General features: G+C 33.7%; 1 protein-coding gene and 1 long non-coding RNA gene across 3 annotated transcripts in view; both read left to right on the plus strand.

Moving 5' to 3' along the window:
* Nucleotides 1-6912, plus strand: part of LOC132920518 (Kruppel-like factor 1) — a 90687-nt gene extending 83775 nt beyond the window's left edge. For both annotated transcript variants that reach the window (XM_060982974.1, XM_060982975.1), the window contains one exon: nt 3948-6912. In XM_060982974.1, the coding sequence (XP_060838957.1) occupies nt 3948-4354 (407 nt within the window). In that variant the 3' untranslated portion in view covers nt 4355-6912. The remainder of the gene's footprint in view (nt 1-3947) is intronic.
* A 6217-nt stretch (nt 6913-13129) lies between these two features.
* LOC132918868 (uncharacterized) lies at nt 13130-20159 on the plus strand. Its single transcript, XR_009660576.1, has 2 exons — nt 13130-13338; nt 19804-20159. It is a non-coding gene; the product is annotated as an uncharacterized LOC132918868 (long non-coding RNA).
* Nucleotides 20160-20510: the final 351 nt, after the last annotated feature.

A 20510-nucleotide genomic window follows, 5' to 3' on the forward strand; every position in this document is an offset into this window, starting at 1 on the left:
TCATTATTATAATGTTTTACCGTCGTTTATGATAATGCCCATACTATACGTACCTAAATAATATCATATTATGCGCGAGTATAATCGATTCTTTTATTTCGATATAATATATTATTATTACGACGACGACGACACGAATCGTATGTATATACATATATATATATTTATATCATTACACATACCATTATATTATTATTATTATTATTATTATTATTCTAATGTAGAGCGTTGTTGTAAGGCGCGCGCGCCAACCGGAGCGTATATATTATTATAATATGCGACGCAGAATCGCGACAGCAGGCCGCCCCGCGCCATCGCCGTATCCGTCATCCGCCGTACGATTCGAAAACGCGTTTGAGGGTGTGCGTTCGCATCCGACGGATTTTATTTCTATTTCGACGCCCACGCACGTTTCTGGTGCGTCGTGCCGCCGTCACTGGCTGCGTCGCAGAGCGGTTCGTTTATCGCGATCCCGCACGGGTATAACGTAATGTAATACGATATGTCTCGACGGATACCTACGAGGAAATTAACAAAACAATTATTCCAAACGCTCGAGAACAACACAATATTTAAAAATTATTTACGTCTTCCGCAGACGCTCGCGGTGTGGGTTGACTGTAGAAACTATTACTCGCATCGCCTCGTAGTATATAATGTATTATATAGGTTTATTCACCGCGTGTCGTGGAAATTACAACAAAACAACATTAAAAAATTAATAACACGATATTGGTTTTCACTGTTATGTATAATATTATGATAGATCAAGATTGGCCAACCCACGACCCGCCTCGGAAATTTTTGCGGTCCACGAGATTTATTATACATTTTCGAAATTTAAGGAATATAAGGAGAGCATATCATTTTAACCTATTCTGTCTAATTTTTTGTTGCAAAAAAAAAAAATTAAAATATTTTCAGATGGTAAATTTGTACATCTAAAATGTATGTTATTTTTTAGTATGCGGTGAGCTTATAATGTATTTCCAAAGTGGCCCACGAGATAATTTGGGTTGGCCACCCCTGTGTTAGATCGCCGGTAGGGACTAGGGAGGATTGCGCCCCGAAATTCGGGTCGCGAGCGCATAAGTATTGTACGCGTGCTATGTAATTCTAATAATTATTTACATATTATTGGTCACTCGCCGACTCGTCTGTCGGTGCAGCTGGGTCAAGGACGTGCTCGTCCCTTTCGGCCATCTCGTGGCGTTTACACACATATAATATGTATTATGTTACATGTTATATATAAAAAAAAATTGTCGAGTGGGCTCCGATCGCACTCGGTTCCGAATGTGAACACAATCGTTACATTGTTTGCACGCCGACGACCGCTATACATAATAATAATAATAATAATATATACACATAATAAACGACTGCGGTGGAGGACTCGGAACGTGGGCCGCCGCCGCGGCACGTCCTAAGACAATGGCGCGTGCAGAGAGGAAAAATTCGCGACCAAAGTGCACATTATCATAATATACAATATAAATGTATGTAGTGCACTCGCGGTACTACCCGGCGAAGCGTCCCACATCCGCATTATACATATAATGCTCTGTGTGTTAATTTTTTTGTCTTTAGCTTTTCGAACTTCATTGTCGTCGTTGGCCTACTCGAAATCGCGGGCAGTCAATCGAGACCAATTAAAACGAAAACGGTTACGAACGGATTACTTGCCTATAATAGTGTCGTGTGGGTTGCGATAAAACAAGCGTATAATTTGTCATTTTTCTCTCTTCCGTCCCGCGGCGCGTGCGATATAAATAAGAACGCTTCAGTTGAATTTCAATATAATAATACAACTATACAAGTACTATAATATTGACGGCAAACGACGTAATTTACAACACTGACGATGTCATGCACATTTTTTTCAATATCATAACCTTCAAATAGTATAAACATATAATTGAATTAATTAAATATTAAAAAAAAAAAAATTGTAATTATAAATTACTCATCGCGGTAAATTTATGAATACCAGGTGAATACTGAATAGTGAATCTATTTCCGATTTAATCTATTTTATCTTAGAAATATAATTATATAGTTCATGATAGGGTTCTATAGTATTTTTACAAACAGCATGGCTGAAACTCAAAGATATTTGTCTATAAAGGATAAAGATTTTAATTTGCTATATCTGCAAGGATCCATCAAGTATCCAACATTCAATAAAATTCGATTCGATATAGTGTAGATAAAATGTTTAAGACTGTACAGTATGTTGTTGGTCATCATTATAGTATAAGTATAATATAGAATATATTAATATATCATCATATACGGCATGTCCTTACAACTCGGTAAGAGTTTTAGTCGCCACTGCAGTCAGTGCCTGCTGCAACTTTCAACAGTCCTGGATCCTTTCCTACCAGTATGTGACTTTCAATATATTTAGATTTATTCATCGTTATTTCGATCGCCTTTATAATCTCTTCTTTTATGGTTGTCATTAAATAGCTGCTATAGCTTAGTTTTTTTTTAACTTATCCCTTCACTTAACGTGACAAAACCATATTAGTCTTTGTCCCTTCACACAGCTTTTTATAATGAATAGTTTTATTATTTCTACGATTTCCATGTTCTTTTTTCTACGTTGGTAGTTTAGCACAGTATAAAACACGAACAAGCAGAGTACATAAATAAATAACTTTGTTTAAATCACTACTAGTGTTTATCGCTCGTCGTATTATACCTGTAAATTATTATTCGGAGCTACAGAATCGTATGTAATATATACACCGATTATACAGTACAGTATTCGCGGTAGGAAAATGTTTTTAACAACGCGACGTCGAGTAGGTATTATATGTATAATAGAAGCGAGCAGTATATGTTATACAGTTATATATCGTTTGACGCGGCTTTCTCGTCGCACCTCGACGGATAATCATATAGATACATACGAACAAACACACTTTACACACACGAACACACGTTGTAGGTACCTACATGATTGATATGAATCTCGCGAATGGAATGTCGTGCGTCGATCGATCCGTATTATTGCAGTACCCCCGGGATAGATCGCACAAATAGAATATGCGTGTGTGCAATGCGATTTATGAGCTTATAGGCACGTAAGGCATATAGTCAGTCACAGATACCTCTCAATGAGTCATTATAATAATATACAAATTATCATAAACACATTCAAAACCCCTCCTCTCCAATCAAAATATTTCAGAAAAAAAAAAAATGTAAATACCATTTGCTAAAGCAGTAAACAATTATTATGAAACGCATTTGACATTGAGAAAAAATATCAAACACCTAATTAAATAAATTTATTTTTTATTCGTGAATTGCACAGAGTATCGAAATAAACACCGATGATTCTTACCGAGCGTGGCAGGTGATTCACAATAATGTTTCCATCGTATAAAAATGATGATAACAAGACATTATAAGAACAATGTTTATAGGAATTAAAACGAGAATAAAACCATCGTACACAATACTACTATGTAATTGTTTAAATTTCTAGTAATATGGTACTCTATACACCAGGGGTGGCCAAACTTTTTTTGGCCACGATCTACTAAAAATATACTTCACCTTCGAGGATCGACTTCCATAAAAAACCTAACCACCAAGATTAATTTTCGTGTGCGTAGCCTAAAAATAAATTCTAACACGATCGACTTTGAAATCGTTTGCGATCGACCGGTAGATCGTGATCGGCTATACACTATGTTTTCACTGCAGTACACTATACTTCGCACTTGTGTGTACACTGATTTATAATTATGTATATATCATGTAATATTGTGCTGTTCGTATAATAATAATTATACAACGGAAACTGTAATAACGTGTGCCTGCCTAATGTCGAAGAATATTATAGAATATATTATATTATTTACCTACCTATAATACTATCATCGTGAACGCAATACCATATATTGAATGGACGTGTGTATTTTTGTCTACAGGCGAAAAACCGTACCGGTGCACGTGGTCGGCGTGCGAGTGGAGTTTCGCGCGGTCGGACGAGCTGACCAGACACTACCGGAAGCACACGGGCGACAAACCGTTCCGGTGCGAGGTGTGCGAACGGTGTTTCGCCCGGTCCGATCATCTGGCGCTGCACAAGAAACGCCATCAGCCCAAGAACGCGGCGGCGGCGGCGGTGGTGGTGCAGGCGCAGCATCAGCAGCAGCTGATGGACCATCCGTCGTCCAAAGGCGGGGCCGCCGACCAACACCAGCAGAAGCAGCAGCAGCACCAGCAGCTGATGATGTTGAACGGCGGCGGCATGGTGTCCGGGCCAAAGGCCGGCGGCGAGTACGTCGTCGACGGTCAGCAGCCGGTCTGCAGGCAAATGGTGCCGGCCTTGTGATCGGCGCGCGCTCGCACGTGATAATTACAATTGATCATAATATTAATATTTACGTTATCCGTGATGAGAGGCCGCGCGGTAGTATAGTCCGGACGATCGGTAAAAAAAAAAAAAAACCGTCGACGAGGAGAAGAAGAAGGAGGGGGGGGTGGGGTGGAGGAATTTTTGTGAGTTTTTTCCGTTTATGTATATTTTTTTAATTTTTTTGTCGTGGTATTTCTGCACGGAAACAAGCGCCTGTTGCTGCTGTTGCACAGTTGACCCGTAGGAATTCGGTCGTCGGTCGCCGCACAATGACACCTTAACGAACGGCTATTGTGCGCTCTAGAGAAAATAATAATAATAATAATAATAATAGTAATAATATATCATACAACTATCGCGCATATTATTATTATGTATACACACACTATGCGCATACGCGTGTGCGCCATTCGAAAATAGAAGGAAAAACAAAAAGAACGGATAAGTGACGGACAAACGACCGCGACCTCGCCGCCATTGCGGGTCAAACCGCGTAAGTATCGCCGTCGACGTGTGTGTAATATTATCATCGGTTCTCCTATAAAGCAAACATTGGACAGCGGCAACAAATAACAATAATAATAAGTTTGTAGTAGCCCACACGCGCGCGCGCGGCGCAAACTCCTCGTACACTATTAATAAATAATAATAATAATAATAATAATAATAATAATGATAATGATAATAATGTATATTATACAATAATGAAATCTATCGTTTCTCGCCTTTTTTTTTTCCTCTCGTCTGTTACTGTTATTATTTATTTATTATTATTATTATTATTTTTTTAATCGTCTGCGGTCGTGTGATTAATGATCCGGTCGTGTCCCCGGGCTGCGTCGCGCGCACAATACTAGGCTGATTAACGGAATGATTGACCCGATTCCCCGCAGATCCCCCGAGGGGTCCCGCGCCTCCCCTCTCATCGCCGACACTCGCCCCTTCATTGTACTATTTTTTTTTTCGCGATTCTTAGCCCAAATTTCTTGACGACACCTGTATATAGTGTATAATGTTATTATATTATGCGTGTCGTCCGCCCATACCGATAAAACTGACTGCATCTCTCACCGATATATTATCGTTAAAATAATATAATCGGCGTGTATAATATCAGGTACAGTGCCTACCCAAACGACACGTATATCGTGTGTATAATGTTCACAGTCGGTATTTCTCGAACGAGAAAAATTAACTTTTCGGGTTTTTTTTTTTTTTTGTTTAGCATTTAACGCACGCGAAGTCATAATAAAAAATTCAATATACCTTTGAACTTTGTCATAATATTAAACTAAGCTATTATCGCGACCAATATGTTCCAATTTTTTTCTATTTTACCGGAAAACCGATAAACATCGTACGCCCGTGCGCCAGTGACCACCACCCGCCGGTTTATCGTTTACCGGCAGTGTATTTAAAAAAAATATATACTAGTAATGTTAATTTTAGATTTACAATTTTAATTAAATTATAGAATAATATACTTGTAATAATTAGAATTACAAATTTAAGGATATAAATGTATATAATATATAGTCTATAGTGAAACACATTTCCTCGTATGTATATGAACAACAATTATTATTACTATTTTGTAAGAATAGTGGGATAAAAAATGTATGATATTTTTGTTATTTTGTTAAAGTTTTTGTAAACACAACTCGTCCTAATTAATTAGAGATGCATATAAAAATGTTAACGTTTAATATTATTTATTTCAAACTCTCTTTTAAATATATATATATTATATGTATATTTTTTTTTTTTGTCGTTTTAGTTTAATGATATAAATATATGATTAACTAAATAGTTCATTTATACCATACATCTCGGAAATCACTTAATAATATTATAGTTATGTTGCACACGACTTTAATCATTTTATTCTTTTCATCGCGTTTAATAGAAGATAAACCAAAGATTGCTTCCAAACATTGTTGTATTTTTGGTTTCACCACTGTAAAACTATGTTATAGATCCGCTTTATCATTTCATTATTGTTTTATTCAGAAAATAATATTTAATACTATAATAATCCTAACCATTTTGTCATAAGCTTTCGAGCATAAAATCAAAATAATTTTTGTTTAAAGCGAACAAATCGCTTGATCTCATTAAAACCAAAACCAGTGATATAATAAACGGATTCAACCGAATGTTTTGTACGTATCAATCATATAATCAACTACCTTTATATTATATATATTTTTTTTTGTCGCGTTTTTAATGTTGATTTTTCACCACGCCCACAATTTGCTTTTAATCATTTAAATTTATGTTATACAATTTATAGTAGGTATACTTTAATAATATTTAACATTTTGCCAGTGACATAGTGGATTACAAACATTAACGGCATTACGTTTAGAAATTGTACAAAATACGAATTTAAGTTGTCTAAATTATTTTGTTAGAATTAATTTTTTATGATCATTATTTGTTTTTTTTTTAATTTGTTAAGATACTGTCCGAGGGTCTTATCCACCCTCGATATACCTATTTAGCAAATATTATTAAAATCTATTTTGTTCTTACTTGCTGTTTATTATTTTTAGTAGTATAATATATAGTTGTTGTTATTACCTATTTCTTATCCTTTTCGTTTACAATCGCCGTGAGGTATATACAACAAATATACAAGCAAATTGAAATGTCGAACATGTGGTCGGTATACATACTACATAAACATTCACCGTTTCAAATTGCCCATATGTGCGCCATGGACCAGTGAAGTAAAACGGTTAAAATCGGCCTCGATCTAAACGCAGCAATAATATTATAGTTATACCCTTGTGTATTATTATGTGAAAATATATATTATACGACTTAACGGTAACGATTTCAAAATAAACGGTTTACGTGCGACGACGGCAAAATATGGAGATTAACGGGGGCTAACATATTTTGTAAACAATTTACATACAACACACCCGCCACGACTGTTTACAATAGGAGACATAAATCGTATAGTGCATACGTTTTAGCCTGTGTGCAGTGTGCTGTATACACGAGTATATTAAAAAAATATATATATATATATATAATATGTACGATATTATGTGTAATAGAACGACACGAAAAACCAAATTTAGGTATACGCGTCTGCGGAGGTCGCAATAAGTCATTCAACTAAATCGACTTTTTGGGGTGGGCCTGATGCGTAATATTTGTTATCGGCTATAATAATGTGTTGAATATTTCGATAAACGAAACCGATCGAAATCGTTACAGTAAACAAAAATAATTACGGACACATTTTAAGCATAAAACAATAAATTATATACGTTTATATGGTTTATATTGGTTGTTATTGCTTTTACACACATAATACACTGCACGTCATAACGTGCTCATCTATGCACGTTGTATTAAATTCGCACGAGAAATAACAACAACAGATATACCTATACATATTATACGAGTAACTGTTCAGTTATTGAAAACCCTCCAGTAATTGAATATTTTCATAATTGTTTTAATTTTAAGAAAATTATGTATCTAATATGAACAATTCACAGTTAATATTGTTACTATCGTTATTAGTTGTTAGCAGTTCACACACTGGGCTTGAAGTGTTCAAACACTAGCACAATGTGTTCAATCACTGAGATTTCAATTGTTATTAAACTATAACTAAAATATGTTTAAGAGTAATTTGGTTTTTATTGGTTTTTTATTAAGGATTTCAAAGTATACAGGCATACCAATCTTCCAGTCCAAATCGTAAAAATATAAAATAAAAAGCCAATTTATGATTGAGTACTTTGCAAAAGTAAACAAATCCTTATAACTGTTCGATCACTGGTCTGTTCATCCTTTAGTTGACTTTACCTAACTTACTAAAGTATCTGCAGATGTGTTATGAAATGTATAATACAATGCATAAAAAAAATATATCGTAACTACCTATGACATGATGAGTGTAAACTATATGGATATCTGCAATACACGAGTTACGACAAAAAGTGAGCGTTCAGTGTGAAAGGTGATAGATGAGAGTAACATGAACTGTTACGGCTGCTGTAAGAGACTCTTGGGCATATATAGGTATATATAACCGAAATGTGTGATACAGTTTCAAGTAGCTGCTATTTCAAAAGTAGTTGGTTTGTTTCGATACATACCTTTTTGAGTTGCATTGTTACCATTACTTTCGGATTTGTCTAGTAATAGATATTAAGCAATGTTCTCGGTCGTTAAATTGTTGATTTGTTCTTAATTCGCTATAAATCAGACTTAATCGTTATTTTACCATTTACAGACGATTATTAATCGCGTGTGAACACCTCTGAAAAACCGCAAAAAGAACCGAAAATATATGTTATATTTTATAACAGCATAGCATACCAATGATAATATACAGACTCTGCAAAATGTTACACATTTCCATGGAATTCGCAATGCGAAAAACTAATCGAACGAATTGTATACGTATTGTATGCTGTGGTCGTCGGGTTTTAAACGTAGACAATGCAAAAACCTATATAGAAACCACAATAATAATAGCACAATCGTGATCTTTGACCGCGTTGTTAATCAACCTGCAAGTGAATAAAAAAAAAAAAGCTATGTAAGTATCTATACATTTAGTTATAGAGTTTTTAAGACTATAATCATCATTATAAATTATTTTTTTTTACAATAAAATACTATGAAGAGCTCTAAGTCGCACTTTACATAATACAAATCTCGCATTGAAGAACTCTTATAGACAAGTAATAGTATTTAAAACACAAAATTCAAAACGCACTTCAGAAAAAAAAAAAAAAAACTGTGATAAAATGTTTATTTTTTGAAAATCTACGGAGTTCAGATCGCTAACTCAGTGTTATTAGGTACTACTCATCACTGGACGCTCCCTTCTCTCGCGCGCCACCACGTCCTACTTACCACTATGGTTCATCAAATTTGGTTATCGCAACAATGCTCACCGATAGTAAAATTAAAAATAAACACAATTCGAAAGTATTTTTAACTCGTATAATAATTATACCTGATGTAGGATTATTTGTACAGGTACTACACGAGTTAAGTATATTACAACGGTTGTTGTTTTTGTTTTTCGTACTATTAGTCTCGTCTTGACGTGATTACTGTGTATAATATATCGCGTGAACCCCAGATTTCTTGACGATTTAATGGCCTACCCTGGCGACCAATAATTGTGTTTACACGAAATTTCAACCCTTCGACCGTAATAAAGTCAACCGAATACCAATCTCTCTCGTTTCTCTTCGTCACCCCCACTCTTCGATATCGTACACGCGTTATAATGCGTATTATTATACACGACTATGTGGTATATCTTCCACAATACTGTATACTATACTCGTACGCGCATTATATGGGTTTTTCGTTAACAGGATATGTGCGTTCCGCCGATAGTTTTCCCATCTTAACGATTATTTAATGGCCACACCACCGCGGCAACACACACACACACACACACACACACACACACATATATATATATATATATATATTATATAATATAATGTATACGGCGCGGCGGCGTCGGTGGAGATGTCTACTTATCGATGTACATGAAAATATGTATAAATATATATATATACGTATGATGGGAGGTAAGTGAAATTTGTTTTTTGTTTTCGTTTTACAGTCATCGACAATGAGTTACGACCTCTGCGGTGGTAATAATAATAATAATATCTAATAAGATAAGGTTATAAAAGGAATACGATTATATTATATTACGTGAATGCTGTTATTTTATTTTTTACCACAAATTACGTTCATAATAATATAATAATATTATTATATTACTTAGGTCGTTGCCAAATTAGATAGAACATTAGCTTGTCCGGCGGCAAATGATTTATACCCATCGGCGGCCGCCGCATGCGACACCGACCGAGACGACGGTCACTGAGCACATCGTTTCCGGCTCTACGAGACAGTTTTTCTCTTTTTTTTTTTATGATTTTAGACGGGTAGAGAATAAAAAAACATAATCAAAATATGTTAAAACTGGGATTCCCATAAATAGTTAAAGGTGCCATACGCGGTCCTCGTCTCGTTTCGTCTCGTTTCGTTTTCCATAAAATACTAATATATTATTGAGCAAGTACCTGTTTTCGATATTATTCATAAACGGTATTCTCTTTGTTTGGTTTCAAAATGTAATATACAATATATTATTTAATAATAAAAATATCTATTTATTTATTTATTGATTTTTTGTAATTCTATGTATAGCTTAAGCTAGTTTCTCTAAACCTATAAGTTTCTCTATAACATATATAACTTTGGTTCAATAAAATTATAACGGTTTAACGTATCTCCCCCCCCTCTCCCCATCATGCAACCAATGAGTAAAATAGATGCAAATATAAAGACTCAACAATAGTTAGACGAGCGAGAAAGCAAACAATCAAAAAGTGTGTTATGATTTCGAACAGGTGACTTTATTAAAAAAATGTGCGATTGACAGTGAAAGTCGTTCGTATTAAAATAAAAATATTTTCTTCTTTCAGCAAAACTCGTAAATAACTGTACTAAATGCATAACATTCTTATAACTAGTCCCACATATACTATGTACATAATAATAAGCCTTAATACAAAAATTGCATTATATATTATACACTAAAAATATGAAAGTCAAAAATGGCAAAATAAATACTAAAAATGACAAAAAAATCTACAACATTTAATATACCTATTGCCTAAAAATGTATTTTTTCAAATCCATTCAACTATAATCTTTTATGAAATTGTATTATAAAATCCAATAATACAAATATTAAAAATAATAAATTAAATATTTTAGATCCATTATATTATTATTACATTACTAATAAGTATTATTGTTATATTACGTATTAATTTGTTATTTTTAATTTTTCAAAATAAAAATATTTTAGGAAAAATTCAGATATATATATATATATATATACCAAAAACCACAACTTTATGTTTTTGTTTACTTTTAATAAGACTGTTGTGGCGGTTGTGCATATCACACTCAACATGCAATATTCAAATGCACACTTACTTATCGTAATAGGTAAATAGGTATTATAAGAAAATATTGAAGTACGCCGTTCGATGAATGTGTTATAATAGTGTTATAAACTTAACAAAAAGTCGCGATATATTATAAATCACACGCATATATATATATGGTGCCTACAATGACGTACCCGCAATAAACCACCCCCTCCCACGGGTCATCGCAAAGTATATGTTTTACGTGGGTCGAACAAAACTATGTTGTGTGTGCGTGTAAAGTGTAACGACAAGTTATCAACAACGTTTTTATTGTATTTTAAAAATAATACCTATGCACATTAACTATAGGTACGTGGCGGGGTGGTGAGATATTATTATATATTATTGTACACTGAAAGCACGCCAATACAATAATGTATGAAAGGGAGTAGACGAAGGAAGAGGTGGACGTGTCCGTTACGAACACGTCGACGACGTGTCGCGCGCGTCGTGTTTTTTATGTGCGCGGTACGGTGTATTATATTATATAAGTACTCAACATAACCTAACCTAACGTACGGTCTGACGATAATCATATTATATACAGGGTGGCTCAGCCGACAATCACTACTTTTTCAATTGATGTACTAAGTTATTTCGGTAAATCGATTACATCACTTAAGTCGTCGTCAGAACGCATAATTTCAAACATTTGTTTGGCTTAATTAAAACGTATTTTTTTTCGAGTGTGTTTCTCCGATGCAAATTGAGATGACCAGCGCTCATGACATACATAACATGTAAATAGTCGTATATTAAAAGTCAAATTACAGTAGAGTTTCGCCGATAACACTAATATATAGCGAATAATCGAATTTTTCCTCGTAATTTGAAAATTCCATTACGTTCAGTACTTACTGTAAAATTCAACAATATAAAATATAACACACAGCTCAATTAATATATATAGTTAAGTCAAATTTAGTTTTATCTTATGCTTAAAATAATTTGCACATCAAACTCCATCACGACGGTATATCTCTACAAGTGCGCTATTTGGGGCATGTGCGCTGCTGTTGCAACCCTATTTTTTCTGCATCGTATTGCGGATATAATATGCCGACAGCCGTTTCGCGACTATTGTAATATAATATGATATTATGATGACCATAACGCGTACAATATATTATATGGTGTGTATAGCCGATGTAGATTTTCGCGGTATGAATATTTCAAACGCTATTTCTCCCAACTCGCCGCGATTTCTCGTACATTAATTGATATAATACAACACGTGTACAAAATACGTGTATTTGTCATATTATTATCATTACGATAACATCTCATAATCGGCCTAGCTGTTGATAAATATTATGTTGACGGTCTTAAATAAAAACTCGAACGATGCGACGCCGCGAACGGTTTCCATTGAGCTTAATATAATATACCTACATAATAATAATAATATATAGGTACGCTCGAACAGCAGGCGATTCCGAGGACACGCACACGCACACGCCGAGACATCCTGTATACGTAAACTCGCGATATATATATATATATATTACCTATATATAGTAGTAGCTGTCCCTGTTATTCGTGTTCACTATATTGTATACGCGCGGCCGTCGCTATATAATATGATAATATTGTACCGTTGCGGCGCTGGCTGGACGAGGTCCAATTCCGCGTAAAAAATATGACTATTTGTAAAAAGAAGAAAAAAAATACGGTTCGCGTTGCCAACGAGAAAAAAAAATAAGTCATCCGCCCGTGTCGGTGAGTCGGCGTCGAAATACGATACGCGCGCGCGGTTTCTCCTCCGTATAGGTATACCGAATAAGAAGTATGCACAGTGTTGTGTGCAGTGTATATATTATATTATAATACGCGACGACGACTACTGCAGCGGTTCTCAAACTGGACACGGCGCGCGCGACAGTGTCATTCAAACGCTGTCGTGTGATGATGTATTATGATATACCTATACCGTCATCGTCTGTGTATATAGTATGTATAATACATTTATAATAATCAGGGCTCGGGACTTAAAGCAATAATTGCATATTTTTATGGACTGACTTAAAATATAGCAGAGCGCTGAGGAATAAGTGTATATCATCATGTTCAAATTATGAAATCTGAAAGTGCTTTTTTTTGTTGCTTTTTTCAACGATTTTTTAAAGATATGCTTATTATTTCCAGTTTTTCTGTTTTTCATAGTTTTTTTCCAAAAATCCATCGGAAAATCTATAAACAATACTAAGTCAAAATGTCTCAAAAGTGAAATTTGTTTTTTCTATAATATAAAGATTTATTTATTTTTTTGGATTTTTTAGTAAGAAACTTTTCCTAATCATTTTGTTTCGATATTTTTTGTAATATTTAGTTATATTATTTTTAGCACAGTTACAAATTATGTTACGTGTTTTTTTTTTTTTTTTATTAAATATTTTTGCTCAAATCTAAGTTTTTTAAATGCTTATTTGAGTGCTTATAATGATGTTTTTAAGCGCTTATTTTAATGATTTTAAGTGTTACAAATCCCGAGCCCTGATTATAATATACCATTATCGTCTATGCAGTATGTATTATTATTATATACGTTTTCGCTCCACTCGCGACGACGACTACAGTCGTAAACTCATCGTACGACAGAGAGACGAAAATCAAAATGTATTCTTAGCGAGAACTATTAAAACTGTGAAAATTCACCCTCTACAGACATTATTGATTTGTACGCGAAACTACGATGACCGACTGCAGCAGTAGTATGAAACACTTTTACTGAAGCAAGTGCTCAACTACACAACCCGATTTTTACTACGAATTATCGCGATCGTACGATTTTTTTTTTTGTTTACGGTTTATCGCCACTTATTATTATAGTTGATAAGTTATTGACTTTTATTGGGCTGTGCTCTGTACTCTGTATAGGCAATGACCGAAGGCGACGCGCAATTATTTTTTACGACGGAAAATTATTAAAATATCCGCACGTAAATAACAACACAAAATATACCCACACCGTACACGTCGCGGGTTATAGCAGACTCCGCGCAGACGGGTGTGTAGTACTCCGACTGACCCAGTTTCAATCTTTACGGTTTCAATCTACAGGATACGCAGTGATTTAAACGTTAATTAATATACGACGTTCGGTCCTTAGGACGGGGAACATTCCTGACTATTTACCCATTTTATGTCTGGCAGCGACGCATTTCACGACGTTCGAAAATAATATTCTTCACGCCAATAAAACGGTTGCTGCAATCGAGCAGCCGCAAACGCGTTGTTATATTATTATATTCGTGTAGGTATATATTATATGATGCGTTCCGGCGCAAAAATGTGACTATGTCTCAATTGATAGTCGTTAATAATATTATTCTTGTTCAAAAAAAACTTTTATTTTATTTATTATCCTTCCGCACGGTACACACAGCTCGACGCACGATAATAATAATTATCATCTCCCCACGCTGATATTACGCCTAAACACTTGGGTTTATACACATATATGACATGCATTCGTCTTCCATCTCTTCAACACTCCATCCATCTGTCCGCGCGGAGTGTACCTATTATATTATTATACGCGTATGTTTAGATAAGTTGTCCATCGTCTTCATCGACTGTGTTATTGTAGGCGTACCTATACATTATTATTTCGAAACATTACACACTCGAGTTTCCATTATAATATTGTAGCTCATCGTCGTGTATGTATAATATTATATACATGTCGCTGCACCGTTCCTTCGGACTGACGCTGCAGTACAAAAACCGTAAGTACCCGCTAAAAAAACATATTTTATCGAATATTTTTACGTAGTTTAGCGGTCAGTAATATTAGGAATAGATAATTTGAAACGCCGTTCAAAAGCGACAAGGGTTTAAGCGAAAACCAAAAATGTTCTAGCAAAATTTAACAAATTTACTTATATACCTAATTCAACACATGTTTTTTGTTGAAATTTGTGAAAATTTCACTTGTTTACAATTAATAACTCAAAAAGTGTAGATATTTGAAAACTATATCTTGTATAAAAATGCTAATTTGGTAAAAATTTAAAGTTTCTATGGTTATTCTTTTATGATAATTACAGCGAAATAAAAAAATTAATTTTCTCATAAACTAATTTTGAGTGAATATTTTCGTTTTTCCAATCATTCAGTTAAAGTATTGAGACATTTTTACTTTCGACGCCCTAAAGTACCAAATAGGTTCACTTTCTAACTAAAAAATAATTGAAGTTGAAAATCTAATCATTTTTATAGTTCCAAAAAGCGATGACAGACACAAAAAAATAAATAAATAAAAACAAAACAAATATATTAATTTCACTCTTGAACTGTGTTTCTTAACATACAGACATCTAATGTCCTGTAACTTAAAATACTTTGGTTATACTATGTTAACCGCGGTGTGAGGGCACTCCTTTCGTTTTCAAAATCATAAATCATGACTACAGATGCAGCAGGTAGTTTACGGCTGTCTAGTACATACGTAGGTATAAGTATTTCATTTCGTTTTCTATAGATCATTGATAAACGGGTGCGTAACGACAGACCAAAAAATAAAAATCATATCACTAACGACGCTCGCGAATTACGCAATAGCAAACATTTTGACCGACATTTAAGATTTACCCCGGAGTGGTATACACATAATAGCCATCGTAATATACCAAGGTCGTGGTTATTACTTTTCGTTAAGGAACATTATATGGGCACCAAGCACCCATAATACACTGTAAAGACTCGATTAATTCGAATTAGTTCATAGACCAATATTTAAACTATGATTAATATTGTGATGTTCACAAATCAACTAAATTATAAATTTAACAACTGAAAGCTAAGAATTTCAGGAAAATTAGATTTAACCATCATAACTTGGACCATCACTTATCCATATAAGTTATATTTTCACTTTTCATACAATATATTAGTATATCACCTATAGTGAAGTGTTTGGCACCATCATATTATTATAATATTAGCATAATAATATAATATTTAATGTGTTTTTACAAGAGTTTTCGTGTTAACATGCAATAATAATTACTAACATTTTTTTCTCTGCAATTCACATACGAGTAGTCCACATATTATGCATTTCAATATACGATTTGTCGATTTAAAAATTTTATGTAACATAATAATTCATAACTATCGTTATTTTACAACACGTACCTACCACATAAAACTTGTAATTTGTTTCGGATTTAATGATTTGAAATTTAACGCCAAGCGGGAATACGCAGTTTTTGTGAAAGTCATTAACCGCGCAGGGTAGTTAATAATAATCCTGAATATTAAAAATGATCGATTTACTCGTGACGTAAAGCGTAATAAACTCGATTTCCGGTTTGTTACATGGGGTAATTTTACGACCGCTTCCCTGGCCAACCCGCACGTTTTCGTTGCTAAGAATTCGTACGATTCAAGAGATTCCGTTAGCCGCGCGTGGTATTAAACTGTAATTTCATCCTAAATCTTAAATTTTGAAATTCTCAAGTACTTCAAATAATAATATAATACACTATAATATTACGAGTAACAGATTCGTAGTAAAAAGAGCCAGTAATAAAAATTACAAATATTATGCGGAAAACAATTTGTTTTTATCCTTCGAGTTAGCTATTTAGTACTTAGTAAACTTTGTTGTTATCAGACAATAACTTAAATGTGTTTGTGTTAGACGCGCTCGGTACGTTACCTTGCACCGTGAGTGGTGATCGAGACTTGAATTTAATTGTAGTAAATTATAATAATATAATAAAAAGCAACTACACGTATGTAATACCTAAAGCAGCTCGAGTGAACGGTATTTGTTTTCATCGCGGATGCCTTCTGCTGAGGAGCATAAATAATAAGTTGGCATGTCGAGCCGTTTGTAATATATTATGTATACCTACGTCTGTTGCTTGTATACAAACAAATAACTCGTGTACCCATAATACGAACGTTGCGTAGTAGTGGTTGCAAAAAAAAAAAAAAACAATAACAAGTAGCTGATTTTACGCGCATTTCTGTTGCATATTGCATTAATTGCATTATGGTAGAAAAAAAATGCACATCCGCACTATATTGATTTAATATAATCGTATTAAGTCGTATTATAATAATGTTAATAATAATATATGAGACGGAGCGTCGTTTCATCCAAGACGTGTAATTGATAAAGGCGTTTTGGTCGAACGAAATGCATATTAATAGAGACCAAAATTATATTATATTCATAGAAATACGTTTCTACGTCATAATAATATAATATTACTTCATGTTGAATATTAAAATACCGTGTAGCAATGCTGTAATATTATACATTCGAAATATTAAACATAAATCCGAGTAAATGTATCGTTTTAATAAAATCTATGTGCAATTTTCTGTTCGCAAAAATCAAAAAAAATAATATAACTATGCACCGATAACTAAAATTTATCTAGAAAAATCCTGTTCCTGAAGAGTTCTCGACAGAGTGCAGAGTATTCAAAATTCAAGTACTTATTGGAAAATGTATACAAAAACTGAGAAATAACAACACTGACATATACGGATTTCTACCTACAGTGTATTATGGAACTTGGTTAATTATCGTAATATCATATACATAAAATGTACGTGCATTAGACACCCTTACCACCGTTACTAAATATTATATAAAATAATAAATTATAATCGATGACTTGTTTTGGATTAATTTAGAGTCAGTGGCCGTACCTAAAGTATATTGTCACTTCCCATCCTTTCTGACAAAGTAAAACTTATTCCAACATTGAAATATCTTGTAAATATTATTATAGAAATAAATATTTTTATAATAGCCAGGTACCTAGGTATCTCAAAAATCCAAAAATGCCTTAACTACGATTATTCTCTACAATTAATTGGTTTACGATAATATATGTGTTGGTGACTTGTTAAGACGTGCCTTAATCCAAATCTCCATCAAAAAATTTCATCATTATTGATAAATGATGACTGCCGAGTTTTACTTCATAATTTCGATAATTCTCTATATTTATAGATATTCGTCGGTTTAATAAATAAACGAACACGCAAGCCTCCTTCCAAATTTCAAACGCTTTATTTGTGCATGCAATTTATAATATCAGTGCCATTTTATTTTAAACCAAAACGGGGTTGGCTATAATGTATGCGTAACGTAGAACATATCATTATCTCTGAACTCTCGATTGTATCATCACTCAATTCAGCTATGTAATCTAATATGTGTCTAATAATATCTCGTTTCCCCCCGAGAGAGAGCGCGCCAGACGTATCTTTCGTATTAGGTCGTATATGCACGTAAGGGTGTACGCGTATATACTTACGTATTCTTTATACACAATAAGATACCTATAGATTATTTAGCCATTTATGAGACCGAGACAGACGACACACGACGACGACAACAACAACAACAACAACGACGACGACGACGACGACAATAAAATAAACGCGTACCTATATTGTACAATATATAACACGGTAATGTGTATACCTAACCCGGTAATAATTGTAATTATTTATTATTGCGGTGCAGTGTTGCGACATGCTCGGGATAGATATACAGTCGATATAGATATTACGTATACAATAACATACCTGCCTGATGATGTATGTATATATTATTATCATAACTATATAAAACTATGCCCGGCCAGCAGCATAATAATATATTATATTATATCCGCTGTGTATTTAATAGTGTTGCCCGGTGACGGTCACTTTATTGTGATAATAAAATATGTATTATGTTGAAAAGCGCGCGGTACGGAAAACGGACGCGCGTCGTTGAACAGGTGTCAGAGAAACTTTGCATACACTCGCATACGGGGTGATCCGTGTAAGACTGGATAAAATACCGATTTTTGTGTTTTCGAAAAAATAATGTTTTTACTTTATTTCATCCGTGTGCGTTTTTAACTGTTGTATAAAACAATAGATAACGACAACGCATACTCATAAAATGTTATCGTAATCGAAAGTAGTATAATACTATAATAAGACTAATAATATAAAAATGTTGATCGAATATTGAAAAATTTTTTATTTTTTTTTATAATCGTTGAAAGATTAGATGAATGGAGTAATATGGACCACGACTTTTCGCGGAGTTTGATCTAAGAAACGGCTGTAGCTATATGTAAATAGACCATCCTGTATTATATACATGTATAATATTATTATCAGGATAACATATAAAATATATGCATTAAATTATTTCAATATACCTAAATTGGCTCGTTCCCAACGTTTCTACGGCCATCTGTATATTATTTAACATATTCTATTAAGTACTGCAAGCGTCTATACTGGTCGTCGCCACTGCAGGTTAAGTTAGGTCCGGTGGCTTTCATGAGCTTTCACGGCTTTCAAGTATTATTATAATATTATAATTATCGAGTATATATATCGAGTTATATTATACCTAATTACTATAATTTTTTTCTTTTTAAGGACAAAACCAGTATGGCGATTTATCCAACCTGATAACAGATTTGTGGCGCAATTTCCTGTAATATATACGACGCAAACACAATGATGAATAAGCTAATGGATTTTATTTGAGTTTATTGGGTTAAGTGAAAGTTTAGAACGTTGAGTTATAATTTAACTACTGACAAATAACAATACAATTTATTCTGAAAATTTAAAAAAAGTTAACTATATACAATAAATTGTTGTAATTACTGCAGTAGTCATCTGAAGCTCTGCGCACATCGTGATTGTGCGTTTTATGATAATATAACAATAATTATTACAGTTTTTTTGCGGTTTGTGTTTATCAAATTATTAAATCTTGAAACATTTAAGTGTTTATTTTTTTTTTTAAACCACAACATAATACGCGTTTTAAACTAATGAAAACATGTTTTTCTCTTGACCGTAAAAAAGTATAGAATAGATATCGCAGTGAACACGACTATTACACTTGACGTGTTATTTTTCAAGTCGACTGTAAAAAAAGACAAGTCAAGTCAGGCACCACACACTGATTACTCAAACTATAGTTGAGATATTTCGGGTAGAAAAAAAACCTAAATAGCTAGAACAGTAGAACGGCTCAATGCCCCTCATCGCCAGTGCTTAATAATAATAATAAATTATTATTAATAATATTATACGTTATTTTAAGGATTATAATATGATGAGCTGGTGCGCGT

Source organism: Rhopalosiphum padi, chromosome 2 (assembly GCF_020882245.1).
Source record: "Rhopalosiphum padi isolate XX-2018 chromosome 2, ASM2088224v1, whole genome shotgun sequence".
Lineage (NCBI taxonomy): Eukaryota > Metazoa > Arthropoda > Insecta > Hemiptera > Aphididae > Rhopalosiphum > Rhopalosiphum padi.